This window comes from Manis javanica, chromosome 4, assembly GCF_040802235.1.
Source record: "Manis javanica isolate MJ-LG chromosome 4, MJ_LKY, whole genome shotgun sequence".
NCBI lineage: Eukaryota > Metazoa > Chordata > Mammalia > Pholidota > Manidae > Manis > Manis javanica.
In genome coordinates this window covers 152229693-152251445 of record NC_133159.1, presented here as the reverse complement: position 1 = coordinate 152251445, position 21753 = coordinate 152229693, and the positions used below count along the sequence as shown (strand labels likewise).

Sequence of the window (21753 nt, the reverse complement as noted above, 5' to 3'; positions counted from 1 at the left end):
GTATGTAAAGTTTTGTGAATTCATTTTCTTCCCTAAGCACTTCCATGTTTAAGGTATGAGTTTTAGATTTATTGATGAATATCTGCAAATTACTTTGAAATCACCCATTAAGAATATTATACATATTTTCATAAATCCAATATGTAAGTTAAGGAAACTAGGTATAACCTGCTTTTAATCACTTTTCTTTCAACAGCCTTCTTCCTGCAGTAATCCTTAATCTTTTTTACAAACAGTAATGGGATCAAGAAGGGTTTTCAATGAGTGCACGTCGGAAAATGATAAGAGAAGTATTCTTTTGGGCTTGGTAGCCTAAGTTACATTACACTAAAACATACATCTCTCTGCAGTCTCCTTTTCTCCCGTCAGCCATTGACATTTTGAAAGATTTACTGATTAGCTTAAAAATTACAGAACTTGTAAGGTTAGTGATGAGGACGTGCTAGCCTAATTATAGACGTGCAACTGCTATTAGTGCCTCTTCCTTCTACTTCAGGGAGCCCTTGCAACTCATAACTAGAGAAGAAAAGGTTTTATATAATTGTTGCTAACATTTAAAAATTACATGTACACAATACGTTTCCCAACAACTTCTCTGAAGTTCAGTAACTAGTATTACTAATTGAGTGCCTCGGGAAAGCCCTTAATAAATCATCTAATCTAGCTCTCTGATCACAGGTGGTTATGTACATTTTTCAGAAGCAGTAAAGAGAAATGGAATAACTGTAGCAAGAACTGTAATTCCTTTAACGATAGTTCCTTTAACCCCCTAAGAGTTGTTTTGATCTTATATAAAGTAGGTGTTATTTCCCAGTGTACAAAGGAACAAACTGAGTCTTAGAGAATTACACAGACAGAAAATGAAAAATCACAAATCTAAGATTCTGGCCCGTATATGGCTCACCTAACACAAGGATTTTTATTCTATATCATGCTGTCTTGTGGGGAGAAAATGCTGTACATGACAAAACACAAAATACTGTCTTTTGTCTGAGCTTATTTTGCACTCCGTGTGAGTTTATAATACCCTTTGTCTAAACACAATCACATAGTTAAATTCAAAGTATTTGTAGCCAATAAAAATTCTTGTTAGTGTGAATTATATTTTCAAAGAAAAATTTGATCTGACCTTCCCTGAAGATTTGGGGTTGTGAGGTGAAAAGACCTCATTTTATAATGGGACAGTATGTGTTGAAGATATTTCCTCAATGTCACTAAAAAAATGTTGTGAAATACTTGACTTCATGATTCAGGGCTCTTTTCTACTACATTTGCTTATACTGCTTACTATTAAAAAGCATAATGCTTATGTCAACTTTTCTGATATACAATTACATCCTAGTTTCTCCTTTATATTCTAGCTTCCTAAAGCTGGATTAATTTCTACCTAATAACAAAGTAAATCAGTGAACTGGCTGCAGCATTTACCCTGATGGGATTTCAGTCTTATGGTGAAGTTCTGGGAAAATTCTGGCTCACTTGTTACTGACATAGAAGGCTTTACAGTTATTTATTATTAGAGGATACCTAGGAGAAAAAAAAATGGACTTACGTGATCCTGTATTACTAAATACAGAACACTGCTGCTATCTTTTCTTTACTGCTTCCTCTAAGAGTCATCATTTCAATGTACTAATCTTTTAAACAACCATTCAGTGGGAATTGGGCTAGAACTTTGCTAAGGGGTCACATTTGCCAACCTGACAGTTATACATTTACAAAAGAAATAGCATGAATTTATTCAGCATCAAAACCTCTGCATCTTTTACCACCCAACTGCATTTCACACTGTATTACCATCAGTGCACTATTATGGCTAGATAAATTCCATCCAGATTCTTCATTTAATTAACTAGGATTCTTTGAACAAAAATAAAAGTGCTGTTTTTATAGAGGAATAAAAGCTGCATGAAGTTAGTGTGAAGGAGACATATCATCAAATTAGTTATTCTTCATTGCAGCTATGGAGAATTCTCTGCCCCTCCTCTTTCATTTCAGTGGCAATATATTTTTTTCTAGCTTGATTGAATGGAAAATTGGGAACAGTGGAACAGTCTTGAAAGTGTTTTGGTGTATTGTAATGGCCACATCCTAAACTCTTGCAGGGCTGAACTCTGATGATATTGTTATTTACAAGTCATTTTTTAAAAAACAGCTTCTGTAGTTGGAGAAGCAGTATGGAATAGTAGCCAGGAGCATCAACTTTGTAACCAGACTGCTGAGGTTCAAATCCTAGGTCAGCCACTTACTAGATTTGTGATTCTGAGCAAGTTATTTAACCTTTCTGTGCTTCAGTTTCCTCCCTGTTAAGCGAGGATGCTAATGGACATATCTCACACAGCAGTATGTGGATTAGCTGAGCTAATTTAAACACTTAAAGTGGTTAAATTTAATTACTTAAAATAGTAAAGTTTTGCCTCCTGTGTGCATAGCAACAGTCTGATGTGAAGTTGATCAAGCTGTGACACTGATGGTTCTTGATCACCTGAGCTGAAATGACTGATGTGGCTAGGTAGAGGTCCTTTTATTTTCCCAGATATTTCTTTGTAAAAGTACCCTTTTGTTATAAGACAATTGCTTTTAAAAATGAGGAAAAAATGTTCTTTGAATTAAGGGGTGAGTAGGCAATTCGTTGGTCACATTGCTCCATCCTGCACCTTCTACCAGATTTAGCTTTCTAAAGCACTGTGTTCTCATCAATTTCTGCCCAGAAAGCTTCCAGACTTCCCCAAATATGAGTTCCTTTGCCTATCATGCCATATGTACCAGAGTTTAGCCCTTTCTCTTCTTCTCCATAACTTTTTTTACCCATTGCTTCCCTATAGGAAGTTTCTCAAACTCAAAATTCATCTAGTGCCGTTTCTCAAATGTACCACCTTCCTTCTTACCTCTCTTCCTTTGTTCACGTTGTTCTATTTGTCTAACATGCCCTGCTCTCTTCTTCCACTTATGTAAGTCACACCTAATGTTCTCAGCTGAGCCAGAAAAGGAAGGTATCTTTTATCCCCTTTGTGTTTTTTACCACATAATATGATTGTCTGGATGCAGGAGCAGCTAGTTAAATGTTAATGATGTTGAAGTCTCGTTAACTCTACTTCCAAACTATATTTAAAATCTGAACACTTCACACCATCTCCATCAATATCACCCTTGTTCAAGCTTCTATTACTTTATGTCTGTCCCCTTCCTACTTTTTCCTACTGCATGTTTGCCCACACTCTACAGTTTACTCTCAACATAGCAGCAAAAGTACTCTACTTAAAATTTAAGACAGATCACATCACTTCTCTGCTTAAAACCCTCCAGTCACTTCCTGTCTCACCTCGAGTAAAACCAAAGTCCTTACTACAAAGCCTCTTATGATCTGCCAGTCCGCCCCAGCCCCATCCCTGCCCCTCACTCCTGTCACCACTTTGCCTTCATGTACTACTACTCCCTTCTACCTGTCCCCTCTCACCCTCCACTTCTGCCACACTGGCTCCCTTGCTGTTCTCTGAAGATGCAAGGGCAATGCCATCTCAGGGACCTTGTGCAAATTTCCTTCTGCCCAGAAAGCTCCTCCTTGGGAAATCTTCATAGCTCCGTCCTTCCTGCAGATTTCTGAGTAAGAGCTCCTCACTGATAATCTCTAATGTGCTGTCTGTCTCCCCAAACTGGAGTGCAAATTCCGGGGAACATGAGGGAAGACATTTTGTCTATTTTGTTAGATGCTCTATCCTCAGTTCCCAAAACAGAACCCAACACATAATAAGTACTTAATAAATAGTTATTGAATGTGTGAATGAGAAATTGACCCTTAAAAATATGTCCATATTCTTAACTTTCCCTTCACTTCAACTATATTTAGGCTCAGACAAAAACAAGTATCTTATAATAACTCTGAGAAAATTAAAATAGCCATAGTTGAATATTAGCCATGGCAATTGGAGCAGAAAGTTCCATTACAGAGAAAAGAGATTTCTGCATCAAGTAAAGAAAAAGAAATGGTTTATAGTACAATAACTGCCATGTTCAATTATATTGGTGTTCTGGGGGACTGTAGTTGACCCAGCACCAAGGCACATTTTGAGAGAGCAAGTGGTTTTGGTCGCCCCATCCTCTTACTAAGGTGGAGAGTATAGCTAGTATAATACATTGTTGTTTTGTTTTGTATTGTTTTGTCATCTAGCAGCAGAGTGAAATGGTGAGAAGAGCACTAATGTTGGAGTCAGGCAGACCTGGGTTTGAATTCTGGCACTACTATACTATGTGTCCTCAGATAGGTTGTGTAACTTAGCTGTGCCTCTGATAATGTGTAAACTGGTTTTTCATAATGCCTTTCTCTCAGTGTTATTCTTAAAGGTTGAATGAGAGAAGACACATGAATCACCTGAATTACTTCACAAATGTGAGCATTACATCCTGTAGAAATGGCAATATATTTTGCTTCTGAATTCTACCTTTTGGCTTAAATCAAAAGGGAGAAGTAGCAGTTAGATTGATGTCTAGGAGTAAACTTTGGCTCCTGGAGCTTGGACCACAGGGAAGCCCACAACACTATAAATCTCTCAGCAGTATCTGATGAAGCTGCCAGAACCTTCCTAGAACATGAGCCCTACCACCTACTCAAGTTTTGTGGAAGCCTACTCTTTTAACCTTTTGAACCAATTCTTATTCTGTTTTCCACTTTAAATTATCTTCTACTTCTCTTATTTTCAAAATGTTGTGCTGGGTATGTGAAGGTGGAGGTTCCATACTGACAGTTATCCAAGAAATCTACAAAGGAAAAATAAGATCAGGTCACTACTTTACATATTAAAATGACATGAATGTTTATTTTCCAATTGTGATTTGAGGAACACAGGTATATTGATTAAATTTTGGAATTATAACTTCCAGAAGGAGGAGAAATTTTGTTTAAACCACTGAACTGTTTTTTACATGGCCTTTTTTCAATTACATTAATTTTGAAATCTTTAGGAAGCCAAAGCCGTAGTTGAAGAAACGAGAGCCCTGAGAAGTCGGATTCATCTTGCTGAAGCTGCACAGAGACAGGCACATGGAATGGAAATGGACTATGAAGAAGTGATCCGTCTGTTAGAGGCCGAGATTACAGAGCTAAAGGCTCAGCTTGCTGATTATTCTGACCAAAATAAAGTAAGCAAAACAGTCCTCTCTCTAGTTACCATGGTTTCCTTGCCGTTGTCATGTATCCTGTTTTCATTTTCTTTTCATCTGCACTTCTAAACTAGGTCAGTGTTTGTCTTCTGTTATTCAGTGATAGGATGATATGTCATGATGGGGGTAATGTGAAGACTGAGCCTCCCTTTATCCAGATAGCTTTGGGGTGGAAAAGCATGTACCCCAAATTTATTTGGGTCAATGGTCAACATTGTACAGCTCCAGCATTAAGTCCTGGAACTATTTAACATTTAATGGATTACATCGGTTTTCTCCTTTTATTCCTAAATTTGCTAATTTGTCCTGTGAGAGTGGGAGAAGGAGGAGAGCCTAAGGATCATTTTTTTTTCTCTTTGATTAGAGCACTCAAGGAAGTGTGAAACTTAAGTAACTTTTGCCCAAGACCCAATATAATTAATAGAAAAAAACTGAGTTTGAATTTAATAGGCTCCAATTTCCATAGCAAAATACTGAATGCTTTTCAGAAGGCAACGTGAACTTTTTTTATGTGAATTTTTTTTGTTATGTGTTTTTTAACATAACATATATACTATATTCATTGAATGGTCTTCAAAAACTACAGTAGACATACATTTTTACTTTACTGCAGTAAGGTAGAAAATTAAATCAAAATAGATATTTTATAACTTTATAGAGTTCATTATAAACATAATAGGTGTTTATATCTCTAATCCAATCAACTTTGAAAGAATAAAACATAAATTTGAGCAATTTATGTCTGTGTAAGTATAAAAGAGTTAAATAGTTTAAATATGCCAAGTGGAAATAAAACCAGTTTTACAAAAGCAAAATACAGAAGAAAATCTGAAATTTTCTTTGGTTGGCATTTAAGAGTTACTAATATATTTCACATCTATCCATTTAAACCAATTCCAAAAGAAAGCTGATGTTCCTATCATTCTTTAATGAAACCACAAGGCCAAGGGGAATCATATTACTTAAGAAAGCAGCACTGTTTAGGAATATTACTTATATTTATTATTTTTGACCCAGTATTTACATTCTGAAATAATAGATACATGCTTATTTCACTTGAGTAAGTTTAACATGATTCTGAAAACATTCTGGGAATTACCGAAATATTTAAAGTACTTCTTAATAATATATTTACTTTTGAAGGGGTGATCAAGTCTTTAAAAATACTTTGTTTCTAAATAATATAATATTCAAGGAGTTCAATTTTTTTCTAAAGCTTAGGTTATTTGCAATTTTCCCTTCCATCTCTTAGCTGAAAAACATTTCTGTCCTAAGTTGTCTGATAATATAACTTAGTTCTCTTTTTTTTAGCACAATGGGTCTCTCATGCTTTTCCTCTTAACAAGGAAAGTCCAAAATTAAGCCATTAACCTATCTCTGAAAACAATCTTTTCTTTTTTCCCCAAAAAGATGTTAAACATGGGCACCTCAACATTTTCCAAACACAATGCCAGTAGAAAAACAGAAGGAAACTTTTTTTCTAACTGGTTGAGATTGCTTGAGGAGACATTGACGGAGATGTTACAAGATTCAGATTCAAATATTCATTTTTAAGACACTCTTTTTGTAACAATGTTTTTATTTTTCACAATAAGTTTTAAAGTATTTCCAAATTTGCTTACTTATTTTTTTAAGAAATAAAACATTGCCATTACCTTTGAAGACCCACAATGTCCCTCTGCAATTGTATTCTCTTCCTTTGTCTCAGAAGTAACCACTTTCCTGGACTTAGTGTTAACCATTTTCTAGATAATTTTACCACCTATGTATGTATCCCTTACCCATATGTTGTTTAGTTTTGCCTGTTTACCAACTTCATATGAATAGAAATATCCTACTTATACTATTTCAACTTGCTTTTTTCACTCAACGGTTTGTTTTGTAATTCATCTCTTTGAAGTTTATAGCTAGTTCCTGTCTTCTCATTGCTTTTTTGTATACCCCTTGAATGGAAATACTACAGTGCATTTGTCATTCTGTATTTGAACAACAGTCCAATTGTTTCTGTTTTCTTCCATTATGAAAAATGTTGCTAAAAACATTTTTGTGGATTCATTCTGCTCCACATGTGTAACAGTTTTTCTTGGGCTTATCTCTTGGTGTAGAGTTGCTTGGTTGAATAGTGATCATTGATCAACTTTACTAGGTAATACCTAATTGTGTTTAAAAGTGTTTGAACTAATTTTTACTCCCACTTGTAGTGAATGAAAATTATAGTTTACCCCACACCCTTGTGATACGTTGTTTTCTCCTACTTTTACTTTTATATATCAATCTTGTAGGTGTGATAAGTGTATCCCATTGTGGTTTCATTTGAATTTCCCTGATTACTAATGACTTTGATGCATTGATGTGCTCAGAATAGCTGGCTGATTGTCTACATCTTTTCTCTACTCCATTTTCAATAACATCTGGTTGATAGCCTGAAATCAACCATGGTTGTGTTACTTACACCCTCAAACACTATAAACCAGGATTTTGCTTCTGCCCCAGATAGCCAGTTAAACATATATTTATGTATTTGTTAGGCATATATGTTTCTCTGTGAAATGCATCTTCATGTCTTTTAACTACTTTCCCATTGGATTATTTGTCTTTTTCATACTGATATGTAGTGATTATTCATATGCTCTGAATAATAATCCTATATTAAGTTGTATGTTATTAAAATCTCCTGAATTTTTGGCTTGCCTTTCACCCAGTGGTGAAATGAACAGATGTTCTTACTTTTCATGTTCTTACTTATCAATCTTTTCCCTCATGTGTCTTTTTAGAGGTCTTTCCATTCCCAAAGATATTCTTTTATATTTGCCTCTAAAAGTTTTGAAGTTTTGAACTTCTGTCATTGGATTTGTGGCATTGTATGGGATGAAGATCCATTTTATTCTTTCTTTATTCTAAATGAATAACCAACTATGCCAGCACCATTTATTCAAAAGTCTCTCTTTTCCTAATTGATCTATAAAATCAGCTGTCCTATATCAAGATCTCATGTGCATAGATCTTTTTGACAGCTCCCTATTCTCTTTCATTGGTGTTATTTGTATATTCTTATGACTACTAACTATATCTTTTAGTCTTGATTTCTAATCACCCTGCATAGTTCTTTTTCTTTAAAAGCATGTTGGCTACATGACCCTTTGATTTATTACACATATTTTAGACTCAGCTTATAAATTCTACCAAAGAGGAAAAAAAACTATTGGGATTTTTATGGAAAATATATTAAATATATAGATTAATTTGGGAAGAATTTACATACTTATGATTGAGTCTTTATTTATGAACATCACTGAAGCACAGAAAAGTTCATTGCATTTTGACCAGAGAATCTAGTCTGTAGGATAACAACTACACAGTTTGTTGGTGGTTGCTTCATAGCTGATGTATGGCCAGTATTTACAAATGTTCAAAGTGAACTTGAAAATAATTCTTCAGTTGTTTGGTGTATTGTTTTTATATAGTCACTAAATGAAGGTCATTAATTGTGGGGTTCAATTCCTCCCTAGTCACATTAATTTCTTTGTCAGAGAAATGTGTTAAATCTCCTTTGGGGTTTCTTTTTTTTTATAATTTTCTTTATGTATTTTGGAGTAATGTTGTTAGCAGCATACAAACTTAGAATTATGTCATCATCCTTAATGAAATGTAACTCAATCTAGCAGTCTTCTCCCCTTACTGCTTATTTTTGATTAATATTTTAAAAAGTACAATAGCTTTCTTTTGGTATTTGCCTATTTTTTTCATCTTCTAATTTCCAACTTTTTAGTATCTTTATGTTTTATTTCTCTATATGGTAAACAACATGCAGCTGAATTTTTTCCCATATTAGTAATTTTTTACCTTTAATTGGAAAGATTTTTCCATTTACATTCTTTTATTTTCTAATGCATTAGGCTATGTTACTACCTTATTTTGTAAATTTTGTTTTTCCTGTGTTTTCTGTTCTTCATTTCTTGCCTCTTTTTTTATTTGATTAGTTCAGATTTCTCCTGTGTTCCCCCATTACCATTACATTTATTTCCTTCACTGGTTTAGAAGTTATATACTCTTAATTTTTAGTGATTATCATAGAAATTTTAACATTTATTTTAACTTTAACAAAACTAAACTCTAGATTTACCCTTCTTCTAACATTATAAGCACTTTAAAACATAAATCCAATCATCCCTTCCTACTTAACTTCTATTTTTGTCAGTATTTCAGTTCTTTCTTGACATTTAACACCATAAATTAGACACTCATCCAATTTATTTAGTACAGTCAACCTTTGTTTAAATAGACCCCAATGTGTACCATTTCCTATGTTCAACATTTTTTCTTGCATCTCAGACCTTCTTGCCAAAATTATTTCTCTTTTCCCCAAGTACATTTTTTAGAAATTCATTCAATGAGGATCTATAGATAATAGACTCTATTTTTGTTTGAAAACTTTTTTATTGAATTCTTGCTCCTGAAATATATTTCGCTACATTTAAAATGTTAAATTGGCATTTAATTTCTTCCAGTGTTTTTATTCTGTGGCTTTGATATCAGCTGTCAGTCTACCATTTCTTTACAATCTGTTGTTTCTTTCTAGATTATTTTAAGACCTTTTTATCATCTATGCTCAGCAGTTTGTCTGTGATGAGTCATGTGTTGCTTATTTTATTTATATTGCTTAAGATTCTCTGAGTTTCCTAATCTGAGGAACAGCATCTTTTGCCTTTTCTGAAAAACCCTAAATTGTTATTCTGAGCTGTTTCTCTTGCATTCTCTCTAATCTCTCATGTGTAATTCAGATTGAATGTATACTAGATCTTCTTTTGGTTATTTTATTCTTACCTCTTCTCATTTCATACTTTGATTTTTATCTTTCTGCTCCATTATGAAGTGTTTCATTACCTCTGTCTTCCAGTTCACCTATTCTCTTTTCAACTGTATCTAATTGAACATTAAGTCCATAAACTGAGTTACTAATTTAATAATGACTACATTTTATTTTTAAGGTCAATTTTTTTAATGTCCTTTGGATCTATTTTGGTAATTCTTATCCCTATATTATGCTTTAAATTCCTTCTTAATTTTTAAAACATATGAAACATTATTTTGTGTATCTGATCACTCCAATATCTGCTGTCGATCCTGTAATTTGGTTCCTTCAGCTGATTTTCATTCATGGTAGCCTATTTCTTGAGGTTTTGTTCTTTTGACATATTATATGTAGGAATTCTTTAAGATCTGAGTTTTAAAAATATCCCTCCACATAAGTCTTATGTTCGCTTCTGCCAGCCTGGGACCAATTTAAATTTTCAGCATATGAATTCACAGGCCACACAGGTAGTTTAGTACTGAACTCAAACCTGCATGAGTGAGGGCTTGTATTTAGAAAGTATTCAGGGGAGACTTTTTTTAACATTCACCAGATCCTAAATTAAAATCCTGTTTACTTCTGTGAGGTTTCTTTCTTCCTAATTCACCCATTGAAGTCCTCCTATTTGTCATTTGTTCCTGATGAAACCCCAAACTGTAGGCCACCAGGAATCAGCATATACCCTCAGAGAAAATTTTAGTGCAGTATGCTCTTACAAGTAGGTTCACTGGCTTTGCTGTTGCTTGTCTTCATGGAATTCCTTTACTCTCCTGCCAGTTTAGCTTTATATTGGATTATATTACATTAAATATATGTGTATATTGTCAGAACTTCTGGTGTGCTACACTGGTAGGGGTTTCTGTTAGCATCTAGTGAGGCATATTGTCAAAAAATAACATGAACTAATTTAAAGTATTCATTATAAGAATCAGTAAAGTCATATGCATCTTACCTCATAAAATTTGCAACATCCCTGTGCAGTTTAACTTTTAACTATACAATTAGTTAAGTGTCTCCCCAAATCAGAAGATATGTGTAATAAGAGGGAAAATAAATGATATGTTAATGTTGGATATGAGTTAATAAAACCTGAAAATAGAATCCAGTAATGTAAAAATCAAAGAAATGCCTAAGATGTTCCTCTTGATATTTCTCTCCAGGAAAGTTTTCAGGAGTTAAGAAAGAGAATCACAGTACTTGACTGCCAATTACGAAAATCAGAGATGGCAAGAAAAACTTTTGAAGCATCCACTGAAAAACTTCTTCATTTTGTAGAGGTAAATGTTCCTGTTACATTACTCTATATCCATTTTAAGAAATGTGTAGATGACTGACTACTAGCTAAAAGTGAAAGTGTTTGGTGGCTAGTGAAACATTCTCTGGGTTCAAAATAGCAATGCTGACTTACAGTCAGATTTAAAATTACCTAGATAATGAAAAGACTAGCAAACACAGATTATTTAGAGAAATAATGGAGACAGAGTAACATGATCACAAATACATGCTATGTTTTAATGAACACGTTGCTAAAATTCTTGGTATTATACAACATTATTTGATAAATATTTACCCTGTAAAGAAATGTTCCTATAGCTATTATGTTTCTGGGTAGAATTGCATGTTAGTGTAATTGATTTTCCCTCCATTTTCCCACCTTTTTAATAAATTTGGGAGGGGAGTTTATAAATTAAGCAAAAAAAAAAGCAAGAAATTTGTTAAGCAAGAAAAAACATTTTAAAACTATCAAACTTACGTATTTCCTTTCTATCTTGTTTGTCTCTAGGCTATTCAAGAAGTATTTTCTGATAATTCTGCCCCTTTATCAAATTTAAGGTAAGAATATTTCTGCGGAGTAGTGCCACTGATTACATTTTTCACGTGGTAATTTACTAAACTACTAAAATCTCTTAAATAGCCTTAAGATGCTACATAATTACTACTGGATGTTATTCTTTAATGTCTTATAGGAAAAGATACAAGGACAAGTTATTTTTGACCCCATTTCTGCAAAAAAATTCCTAGAAGTATTTAGCTAGTTGTTGAAACTTAGTACTCTGAAGTGAGGTAGAAATCACCTATCTTGTTTTAGTTAGGAATTCTGTAAAGATGAGATTAACTCCAAATTCTCTACACACCCTGTGTATGAATAAAAACTCCTATACTAATCACAGGTGCACTGTGCGAGGTCAGACTCAACCCAGCAAATCAAGTATAATGGCAAACAGAGTTTTATATAACATGTTCATGCACTCCGTTTCTTTCATTCAACATTCAGTAGGCAGAAATAAAAGAAATGTATTTGGAGAATGCACCTTAACTTTGTTACTATTCAGAGTTTGTTTCTTGATTTAAAGTTTCTTATTAGGAGCTACAAACACATTAATAAGATTTATGTATTTCAAACTGCAAGTCTATGGGCATTTTGATGTGATGAAAGACATAAACAAAGTTTCCTGTTTATACATTTTCAAAACAATTTTTTTCCTCATCTTATAATAGCTGCCACTAGCAATGACTTCTAGCAATGTACACTTGTAGAAACTTAGGAAAACTCTACCCTTTACTATGAAAACAGCAGTTTATAAGTGAAGATAATTCATTGTGTTATTATATTTTAGGTTTCCACATAGCATTTTTTAATTTAGAAGAATATATATAGTAGGACTTTTAAACTCATTTTAATGTACTGTTTTGTTTATTTTAATGAAGGAATCTGACAATCTTTTCATTGTTACCCATGTTACTTTTGATGTAAGATAACTATGTGAATTCCATGATAATTATTTTCAGTAAGGATGTTAAACTACTCAGCAATCAGATTCCCTCTGTATCAGTTAGGTGTGCCCCACCCCCACCCCGACCCCCCACCAGGGTCTCATTGTGACCTTAAATAATAATTCAAAAGTTTTGGTTTTAAAAATGAAGGTTAAAAATGACCATTTAAAAGCCAGAGTTTACCCTTGCCTTAAACTGGTTCATGATAAAAAGGTAACTTTAAAAAGCAGTATTAAGCAACTTTTCACTATGTCTGGAAAGTTAAACACTACTAAAATTTGGTTTAGTCTTTTGAATATATTGTATCTTCTGTAACAGATATAAGCCTTGGTCATTCAACACAGAATAAAGACTCTATTTGAATTTTAGAATTGATGCTTTAGTTTTTCCTTGTGCACTAATACCATCATGCTTAAGAAGATGGATTATAAGTAATGATGATTTTGTCATGAGTTTAAAATTGTTGCTTTTCAAGTAGAAGTTTTAGCATAATGACTTTTTGTAGTAAAATCTTGCATTTTTAATTATATCAGGATACATTCATTTTAGGTGACATTGCATTTTTAAAAAGTGACATCAAAGTTCTACGTTGTTTTAGTGACAACAAATGGAAAGGTTTGAGGGAGAATTTCAGGAATAAATACGTATATTGAGTTTATATGTACTGTTACTAGAATTAATAGTAAATACCTGTTTAATAAGTTTATGTTGAAGTGCTTACTTTCAATTTTTATAAAACTAAATAAAAGGTCACATCATTTTAGCATAATACAAACACTCACTAAATAAGCCCAACAAATGATTTAGAAGGTGGGCCACCTTCTATTCCTTCCTCTGTATATATGAGGTCAACCTAATTTTTAAAATATGCCTATTTATTATATAATAAAGAATTGAAAACAGAAATACTTGTTTGTGTGAATTACTTCGTTTATGGCTATAAGAATACAGTATGGAAATATTTTTGTACACATTTATAACTAATAAGGATTTGGATTTAGCAAAGATAGATCTTATTTACTGTGTAATATGTATCCTTATTGTATTGCCCTTATAGCGAAAGAAGAGCTGTGTTAGCTTCGCAGACTTCCCTCACACGGCTGGGAAGGAACGGACGTACAGCGGCACTGGCACTTGAATCTAAGGAGCTTGTTAAATCTGTTCGTGCCATACTTGATATAGATTGTAAGTTTTCTGCATGTTTTTACTTAAAAAAAATTCAATGAAACAAAAGAGGAAAATTTTAAGTTTGACAGTTTAGTTTTATTAAATGTATTGGTTTTTGCCTACAGTAAAATTGATAGCTAATTGATAAAAATCTTAATGCACTAACTGTAGGGGGAAAACACTTGCTTTATTTAAAAACCTCCAAATGGCTTCCAGCAAAAGATAGCTAATTAAGACACGTCTTTACACGTACTTCCATCCAGTCTATTAGAAATGAAAAGGTAAATATAAAAATAAATCCTCATCGCTGGAAACTGGGAAGGGTAGAATCTACAATGAAGAATTTTTTAATATACAACAAATGGAATAAGATTGAATGTCCAGCCCAACTAAACAAAAGATCCTAAAACACAATAAAGGTGAAAGACAAAACTGCTGAATCCGTGATTTAAGTAGAACTATGGAAAAATCTCCAGGATCCCACGCAGGGGAAAAAACTAGGGACAGACGTGGGACAGTTAGCAGGGTAATCATTTAAAAAGCCATCCAGTTCCCTACTCATCAGAGCTGCTGCCTCAGGCATTTACTCTAAGCTTAGGCCAAGAGAATACCTCTGTTAAGGAACTGCATGATCTGTCACTGGACACCCCCAGCATCAGCACCAAGCTAAAAAGAGAAGCAGAGCAACTATCTCAGTAACTTCCAACATCCCAGCCGACAGGGAGATGCGTAGGGAAAACTTCAGTGATTGGACATTTCCCTCCCTCCCTCCTCCTACTCCAGGTACTTTGCCTGCTTTTTAATTGTTTATTTTTCTGTCTCTTTCCTTGATGTCACTCTGTCTGCTGGTTATCTTTGTGCTGGCCTCTAACATTCTGCTATCCCTCTGCTTTGCCACTGTTAATCTCCCCTATGCTGAGGACCAGATATCAAATATATATAAATATTAATTATATAGAGAGAAAGACAAAATTCTGTGGTAACTAAGTATTAAAATAGTAAGTTTGTGGTGAAGTCCTGAGTAGTAAATGGTTTGTCTTTGTATCCGGTAATATCCAAAGGCCCCTTAGATATTTTGACTTAAGGACAATGTTATGGAGGACTGGAAACCATTCCTCTAATAATATCTGCTCAATTTCTGCAGTGAGTTTTTTTAAAACTTTTTCACAACCTATTTTATTTCTAAAATCCAAATTATATTTCAAAAGCCCTACAAGAACTCTTTATGTTAAAAAAATCTGTGGTTTTTAGGAGAGGTGAAAATAATCACTCCTAACGTATTATGTATAAGTTCAAAATTTTATGTATCAGACATTTTTAAGTTAGAGTGGGAATAGAGGAGGGAAACACCTGCACAGATATAGCCCAGTGGGCACTGCCATCATGAATTTTAATTACCTTGCTAACATTAACCTTCATATTTGTCAAACATGATTATTCAAAGAAAATATTTGAAACTCAGCAGAACTTCTTTGGAAGAAAAGTGAGAAATTCCATCTGCACTTTTTATCTGTTTCAAGATTATACCTATTCTGCTGTTTAAAACCAGCGAAATAGTTTCTATAATGTCTTTTTATTTATTTATTTGTTTGTTTGTTTGTTTATGTTTTGGTATCATTAATATACACTTACATGAGCAATATTGTGGTTACTAGATTCCCCCCATTATCAAGTTCCCACCACATACCCCATTACATGTCTTTTTTATTTAGAAATATAATTGCTAATGTTGACATACTTTCCTAGTACTTTTATAATTTTATAAGACATATCTTTTAAGTTTGATAATCCAGGTACTCAGCTCATTTTTCTTTCTCTTTAAGCTGTAGTTTTTTCTACATGTAATGAAAAGCAGAAAGTTACTACCATGAGGCAGATAATTCAGCCACCTGAGCCTCCACCTCATTTCTTTTGCCAAGGCCATCTAGTCATTTCAAGTTAAAATTGAAAAATATCTCTTGGGTAATTGCCTCTACTTTCTTCTTAATATAAGTACACTCTAGGATGATATACTATGGGATTTCCTTGGAAATGAGAGTAAGATTTCTTAGGTCTTCCAGCCTAAAACCAACCTCCAAGGAACACCTGGAAGACAATTCTGAACCTTTTTTGAGTGGTGGATTCCACTGAAATCTGGTGAAAGCCTTCTTCCCAGAAATATGCAGTAAAGTACATTTTGCCTCCATTTTAAGTATGTTTATGATCCCCAACTTAAGAATCCTGATGCAGAAACATAGAGAACATGAATGGTTTCTACAGCATAACAAATATGGGCAACCAACCCTCATCAGAATACCTCTAGCAATGGAGTGGTATGTAAACAATAGTGGCAGCCTGGAATAGCAGTGTGAATCTGTGTAAACCATGTTCCTCAGTCTCTGGCATTCCAGAGGTGTCCCGGAGAGCACTCCAGTTAGTCATCTGACTTTGTGGGCAAATGACTTAACCTCTGGGCCTGTTTCCTCCTAAAAAAAGTAGAGATCATGGTATCTGAAGGGACAGGATTGGAGGATTAAATGAGACACATGTAAAGTGGCTAACAGAGCACCAGTAGTATAAGGTGTTCCATAAATGAACATTACTGCTACTGTTGCTAATGATGGTACTGCAGTATTATTATCATTTAAAGTAATTAATTTAAATGTACTTTTTCTCTTGACCTTTGAAAGGATATGTGGATCCTTTCAATAAAAAGACAACATAGAAACTATTTTGCTGGTTTTAAACAGCAGAAAAGGTATAATCTTGAAACAGATAAAAATTATTTTCTAAAGCTTTCAGTTTTAATACATTTGAGAGTACATGGTAGATGAGAACTTTGCTTAATGTATAACATTGCATGTTATTGATTTTAAGTTAGAATGTAATCATCACAGGAAACTGTGGCTAAATGTCTGAATCAACATCTTATCAGTTGTTTATTTTCAGTTTGTTTTTTGCTAACAGTAAGGAAACTTTGGTCTGTTGCATTAATTCCATTGAAAAAGTATGTGGACAGAATAGACATTTCTCATCAGTTTTGAACCTCCTTGAGGTGCTTTTATTATCTCCATTGATATTTATTGGTGGATATTATAATGCTTTAGTGTACTCTATTTGAAATAACTACTTGTTTTGAACCATAATCTTTGATTGACATCTAGATTGACAAAATAATTCTATAACAAAAGCAGAAAGAGGCAGTTCTATTTTTAAAATGTATAATAAAGCCATATCTGGTCAAATATCCCATCGGAGGTGGTTAATAAAAAAAGAACCTACTGACTTCAAGGTAAATTGGCAGCATAAGCACAAGCATCTACCTTCCTTTAAAATTCCTATGATAATGATAAGTAGAATATAAAATAGAGTAAAAATCTTCAAAAGGACTAGCAGTTGCAGGCAGATCCCAAAAACTTTTTGATATAGGGCACATAGGACCACATAGCAGAAATGCACCAAGGGCCAAATCTGCTGAATAACAGTAGTGATTATTAACAGGAGGGTACCTCTTAATGCAGTCTAATTTGAAGGGGTAATGAATAAAGTCAAAGACTGGCTACAGGGTAGATGGAATCTTTCTATTTTTTATCTTGGTGAGTCAAAGGCATTTTTGAAATCCTCAGATTCTGTGTCGAGCAGAGGGCCAACTGGGGCTTGGTCCTTTAGGCAGCATAGACATACTTTAAATCTGGCACACACTGGGGCATAGAGGAAGCTTTAAATGTAAATAAAGGGATCCCAGCAGAGTGGCTTCTGCACCAAAAGCCGCATTGCTCTGCACGGCCGCCTCTGGTCCCAGCTTGCCTCTTGCTCCCTCACACCCCTGCATTATTATTCTTACAAGGCAAATGCACACTGGCCAGTTCCCAGCCTGACTTTTGAGAACGTGGCTCCAACAATAACTTGGATGAATGTCAGGGTAACCAGGGATCCACATATCCTTTCAAAGGTCAAAAACCAGTTCAGTTTAAGCACTCTTTACCTACATTCAGGCTTTTATAAAGAGAAATTTATTATATATGTATACATACACACATGCTTTTCTTTCAAGCTTTTATAAACATCTATATACATAATGTACCAATGTATGATTATGAAAAAGCCCACAGTATTAAAGCAAGAAAATATAGCTTTCAAGATTGAGAATAGACTTTTGGCCAAGATGATAGAGTGGTTTCATGCCAAAAATCTCCCCATTCTGCTCCTACACTAAGAAATGATATTTTAAATTGTATTTGTATGTTTAAAAGATGAAAACCAGGAAGGGAACATCTCCCTGCTCTAAAAACAGAGTGTAAACCTATAATGATAAGTGAAGTTTTAAGCTTCAAGATTGAGATGAGCAGCTGAACAAAGGTTTCTATACCTGAAAGACCCAAATGAGGACCGAGCAAAGGAAACAAGCAGGAATCTTCTGAAGAGAATACACTTTCTCTTCTTAAATTACTCATATATTAGGCATTTTAAAAAATCTCTCTAATTTAAGAGCCATCTGGGCCTGCTACAAAGGTTGAAAGTAAATATTCTTATCCACTACAGGTGGTAATATAACTTGGCACAACATTCTTGGGAATCAATTTTGTAGTATATATCAAGAGCTTTTAGAATATCTATTTATATTTTTTTGAAAGTTAAAAATACATTTTAGAGGGGGCGGAGCCAAGATGGCGGCGTGAGTAGAGCAGTGGAAATCTCCTCCCAAAAACACATAGAGCTATGAAAATATAACAAAGAAAAATCTTCCTAAAATAGAGACCACAGGACACAGGACAACATCCAGACCACATCCACACCTGCAAGAACCCAGCGCCTTGTGAAGGGGGTAAGATACAAGCCCCAGCCCGGCGGGACCCGAGCGCCCCTCCCCCCGGCTCCCGGCGGGTGGAGAGAAACCGGAGCGGTTTTTTTTTTGGCGAGTGCTTTTTGGAAGCCTTAGAGGGACGGGCCCCCGTTGCTGGGGAGGCAGGGTGGCGGGACCGGTGAGGAGGTGCCTGGGAACGGCGCCGGAGGACAAAGAATATCCCGCGTTTCTCCCTGCGAGACCTGGGGGCGGGTGCCTGAGACCGGTGCCTGAGGACGGAGGAGGTCGCGCGTTTTTCCCCTTTTTTTTTTTTCTCTTTTGGGCGAGCGCTTTTTGGAAGCCTTGAAGGGACGGGGACCCCAGTGCTAGGGAGGCACGGTGGCGGGACTGGTGAGCGGGTGGCTGGGACCGGCGCCTGAGGACAAAGAATATCCCCCGTTTTTCCCTGCGGGACCGGTGGGCGGGTGCCTGAGACCGGCACTTGAGGACAGGAAATCGCGCGTTTTTCCCCTTTTTTTTTTCTCTTTTCTGCGAGTGCTTTTTGGAAGCCTAAAAGGGACAGGGACCCCGGTGCTAGGGAGGCAGGGCGGCGGGACTGGTGAGCGGGTGCCTGGGACCGGCACCTGAGGACAAAGAATATCCCGCATTTTTCCCTGTGGGACCGGTGGGTGGGTGCCTGAGACCAGCACCTGAGGACGGAAGAAATCGCGCGTTTTTCCCCTTTTTTTCCTCTCTTTTTGCCGAGTGCTTTTTGGAAGCCTTGAAGGGACAGGGACCCCGGTGCTAGGGAGGCAGGGCGGCGGGACTGGTGAGCGGGTGCGTGGGACCAGTGCCTGAGGACAAAGAATATTGAGCGTTCCTTCCCTGCGGGACTGGTGGGTGGGTGCTTTTTGGAAGCCTTGAAAGGACAGGGACCCTGGTGCTAGGGAGACAGGGCAGCAGGACCAGTGAGCGGGTGCCTGGGACCGGCACCTGAGGACAAAAAAAAAAAAAAAAAAAAAATCGCTTGTTTTTTCCTTTTTTTTTCCTTTTTTTTTTTCTCTTTCTTTCTGTTCCCTCTCTCATTGTTGCTGTTGTTGTTTTGGTTTGGAGAGTGCTTTTTGGAAATCTTAAAGGGGCAGGACAGGTCACTTAGACCAGAAGCAGGGAATCTGGGGATCTCTGGGCACTCTAACCCCCTGGGCAGCAGGGAGCACAGAGGCCCCTTGCGGAGATAAATAGTCTCCTGGCTGCTCCCCCTCCAACGGGGCTCCACCATTTTGGAGGAACAGCCCCAGCCAGGCCAAGCCCACAGCAACAGCGGAGATAAACCCCAAAGCAACTGGGCAGGAAGCAGAAGCCCTGTCTGCGCACAGCTGCCCAGCACAAGCCACTAGAGGTCGCTATTCTCCCAGGAAAAGGCTACAAACCAACAAGAAGGGAAGCTCTTCCAGCGGTCACTTGTACCAGCTCTGCAAACTATCTCTATCACCATGAAAAGGCAAAACTACAGGCAGACAAAGATCACAGAGACAACACCTGAGAAGGAGACAGACCTAACTAGTCCTCCTGAAAAAGAATTCAAAATAAAAATCATGAACATGCTGACAGAGATGCAGAAAAAAATGCAAGAGCAATGGGATGAGATGCAGAGAAAAATGCAAGAGCAGTGGGATGAGATGCAGAGAAAAATGCAAGAGCAGTGGGATGAAGTCCGGAAGGAGATCACAGATGTCAGGAAAGAGATCACAGAAGTGAAACAATCCCTGGAAGGATTTATAAGCAGAATGGATAAGATGCAAGAGGCCATTGAAGGAATAGAAGCCAGAGAACAGGAACGTATAGAAGCTGACAGAGAGAGAGATAAAAGGATCTCCAGGAATGAAACAACACTAAGAGAAATATGTGACCAATACAAAAGGAAAAACATTCGTATTATAGGGATACCAGAAGAGGAAGAAAGAGGAAAAGGGATAGAAAGTATCTTTGAAGAAATAATTGCTGAAAACTTCCCCAAACTGGGGGAGGAAATAATCGAACAGACCATGGAATTATACAGAACCCCCAACAGAAAGGATCCAAGGAGGACAACACCAAGACACATAATAATTAAAATGGCAAGGATCAAGGACAAGGAAAGAGTTTTAAAGGCAGCTAGAGAGAAAAAGGTCACCTATAAAGGAAAACCAATCAGGCTAACATCAGACTTCTCAACAGAAACCCTACAGGCCAGAAGAGAATGGCATGATATACTTAATGCAATGAAACAGAAGGGCCTTGAACCAAGGATACTGTATCCAGCACGACTATCATTTAAATATGATGGTGGGATCAAACAATTCCCAGACAAGCAAAAGCTGAGGGAATTTGCTTCCCACAAACCACCTCTACAGGGCATCCTACAGGGACTGCTCTAGATGGGAGCACCCCTAAAAAGAGCACAGAACAAAACACACAACATATGAAGAATGGAGGAGGAGGAATAAGAAGGGAGAGAAGAAAAGACTCTCCAGACAGTGTATATAACAGCTCAATAAGCGAGCTAAGTTAGGCAGTAAGATACTAAAGAAGCTAACCTTGAACCTTTGGTAACCACGAATCTAAAGCCTGCAATGGCAATAAGTACATATCTTTCAATAGTCACCCTAAATGTAAATGGACTTAATGCACCAATCAAAAGACATAGAGTAATAGAATGGATAAAAAAGCAAGACCCATCTATATGCTGCTTACAAGAAACTCACCTTAAACCCAAAGATAAGCATAGACTAAAAGTCAAGGGATGGAAAAACATATTTCAGGCAAACAACAGTGAGAAGAAAGCAGGGGTTGCAGTACTAATATCAGACAAAATAGACTTCAAAACAAAGAAAGTAACAAGAGATAAAGAAGGCCACTACATAATGATAAAGGGCTTAGTCCAACAAGAGGATATAACCATTCTAAATATATATGCACCCAATACAGGAGCACCAGCATATGTGAAGCAAATACTAACAGAACTAAAGAGGGAAATAGACTGCAATGCATTCATTGTAGG

General features: G+C 36.0%; 1 protein-coding gene across 8 annotated transcripts in view; it reads left to right on the top strand.

Annotated features, from left to right (window-relative positions):
* STXBP4 (syntaxin binding protein 4) overlaps positions 1-21753 on the top strand; it is a 174895-nt gene that overhangs the window by 92168 nt on the left and 60974 nt on the right. For 7 of the 8 annotated variants that reach the window (XR_012130687.1, XM_073235410.1, XM_073235411.1 and 4 more), the window contains 4 exons: positions 4960-5136; positions 11170-11286; positions 11793-11842; positions 13842-13969. Coding sequence is in view for 7 of the 8 variants with exons in the window: in XM_073235410.1 (XP_073091511.1) it covers positions 4960-5136; positions 11170-11286; positions 11793-11842; positions 13842-13969 (472 nt within the window). In the remaining variant the exon portion in view is untranslated. Of the gene's footprint in view, positions 1-4959; positions 5137-11169; positions 11287-11792; positions 11843-13841; positions 13970-18685; positions 19833-21753 lie in introns of those variants that run through there. The other variant, XM_073235414.1, reaches the window with a different exon arrangement.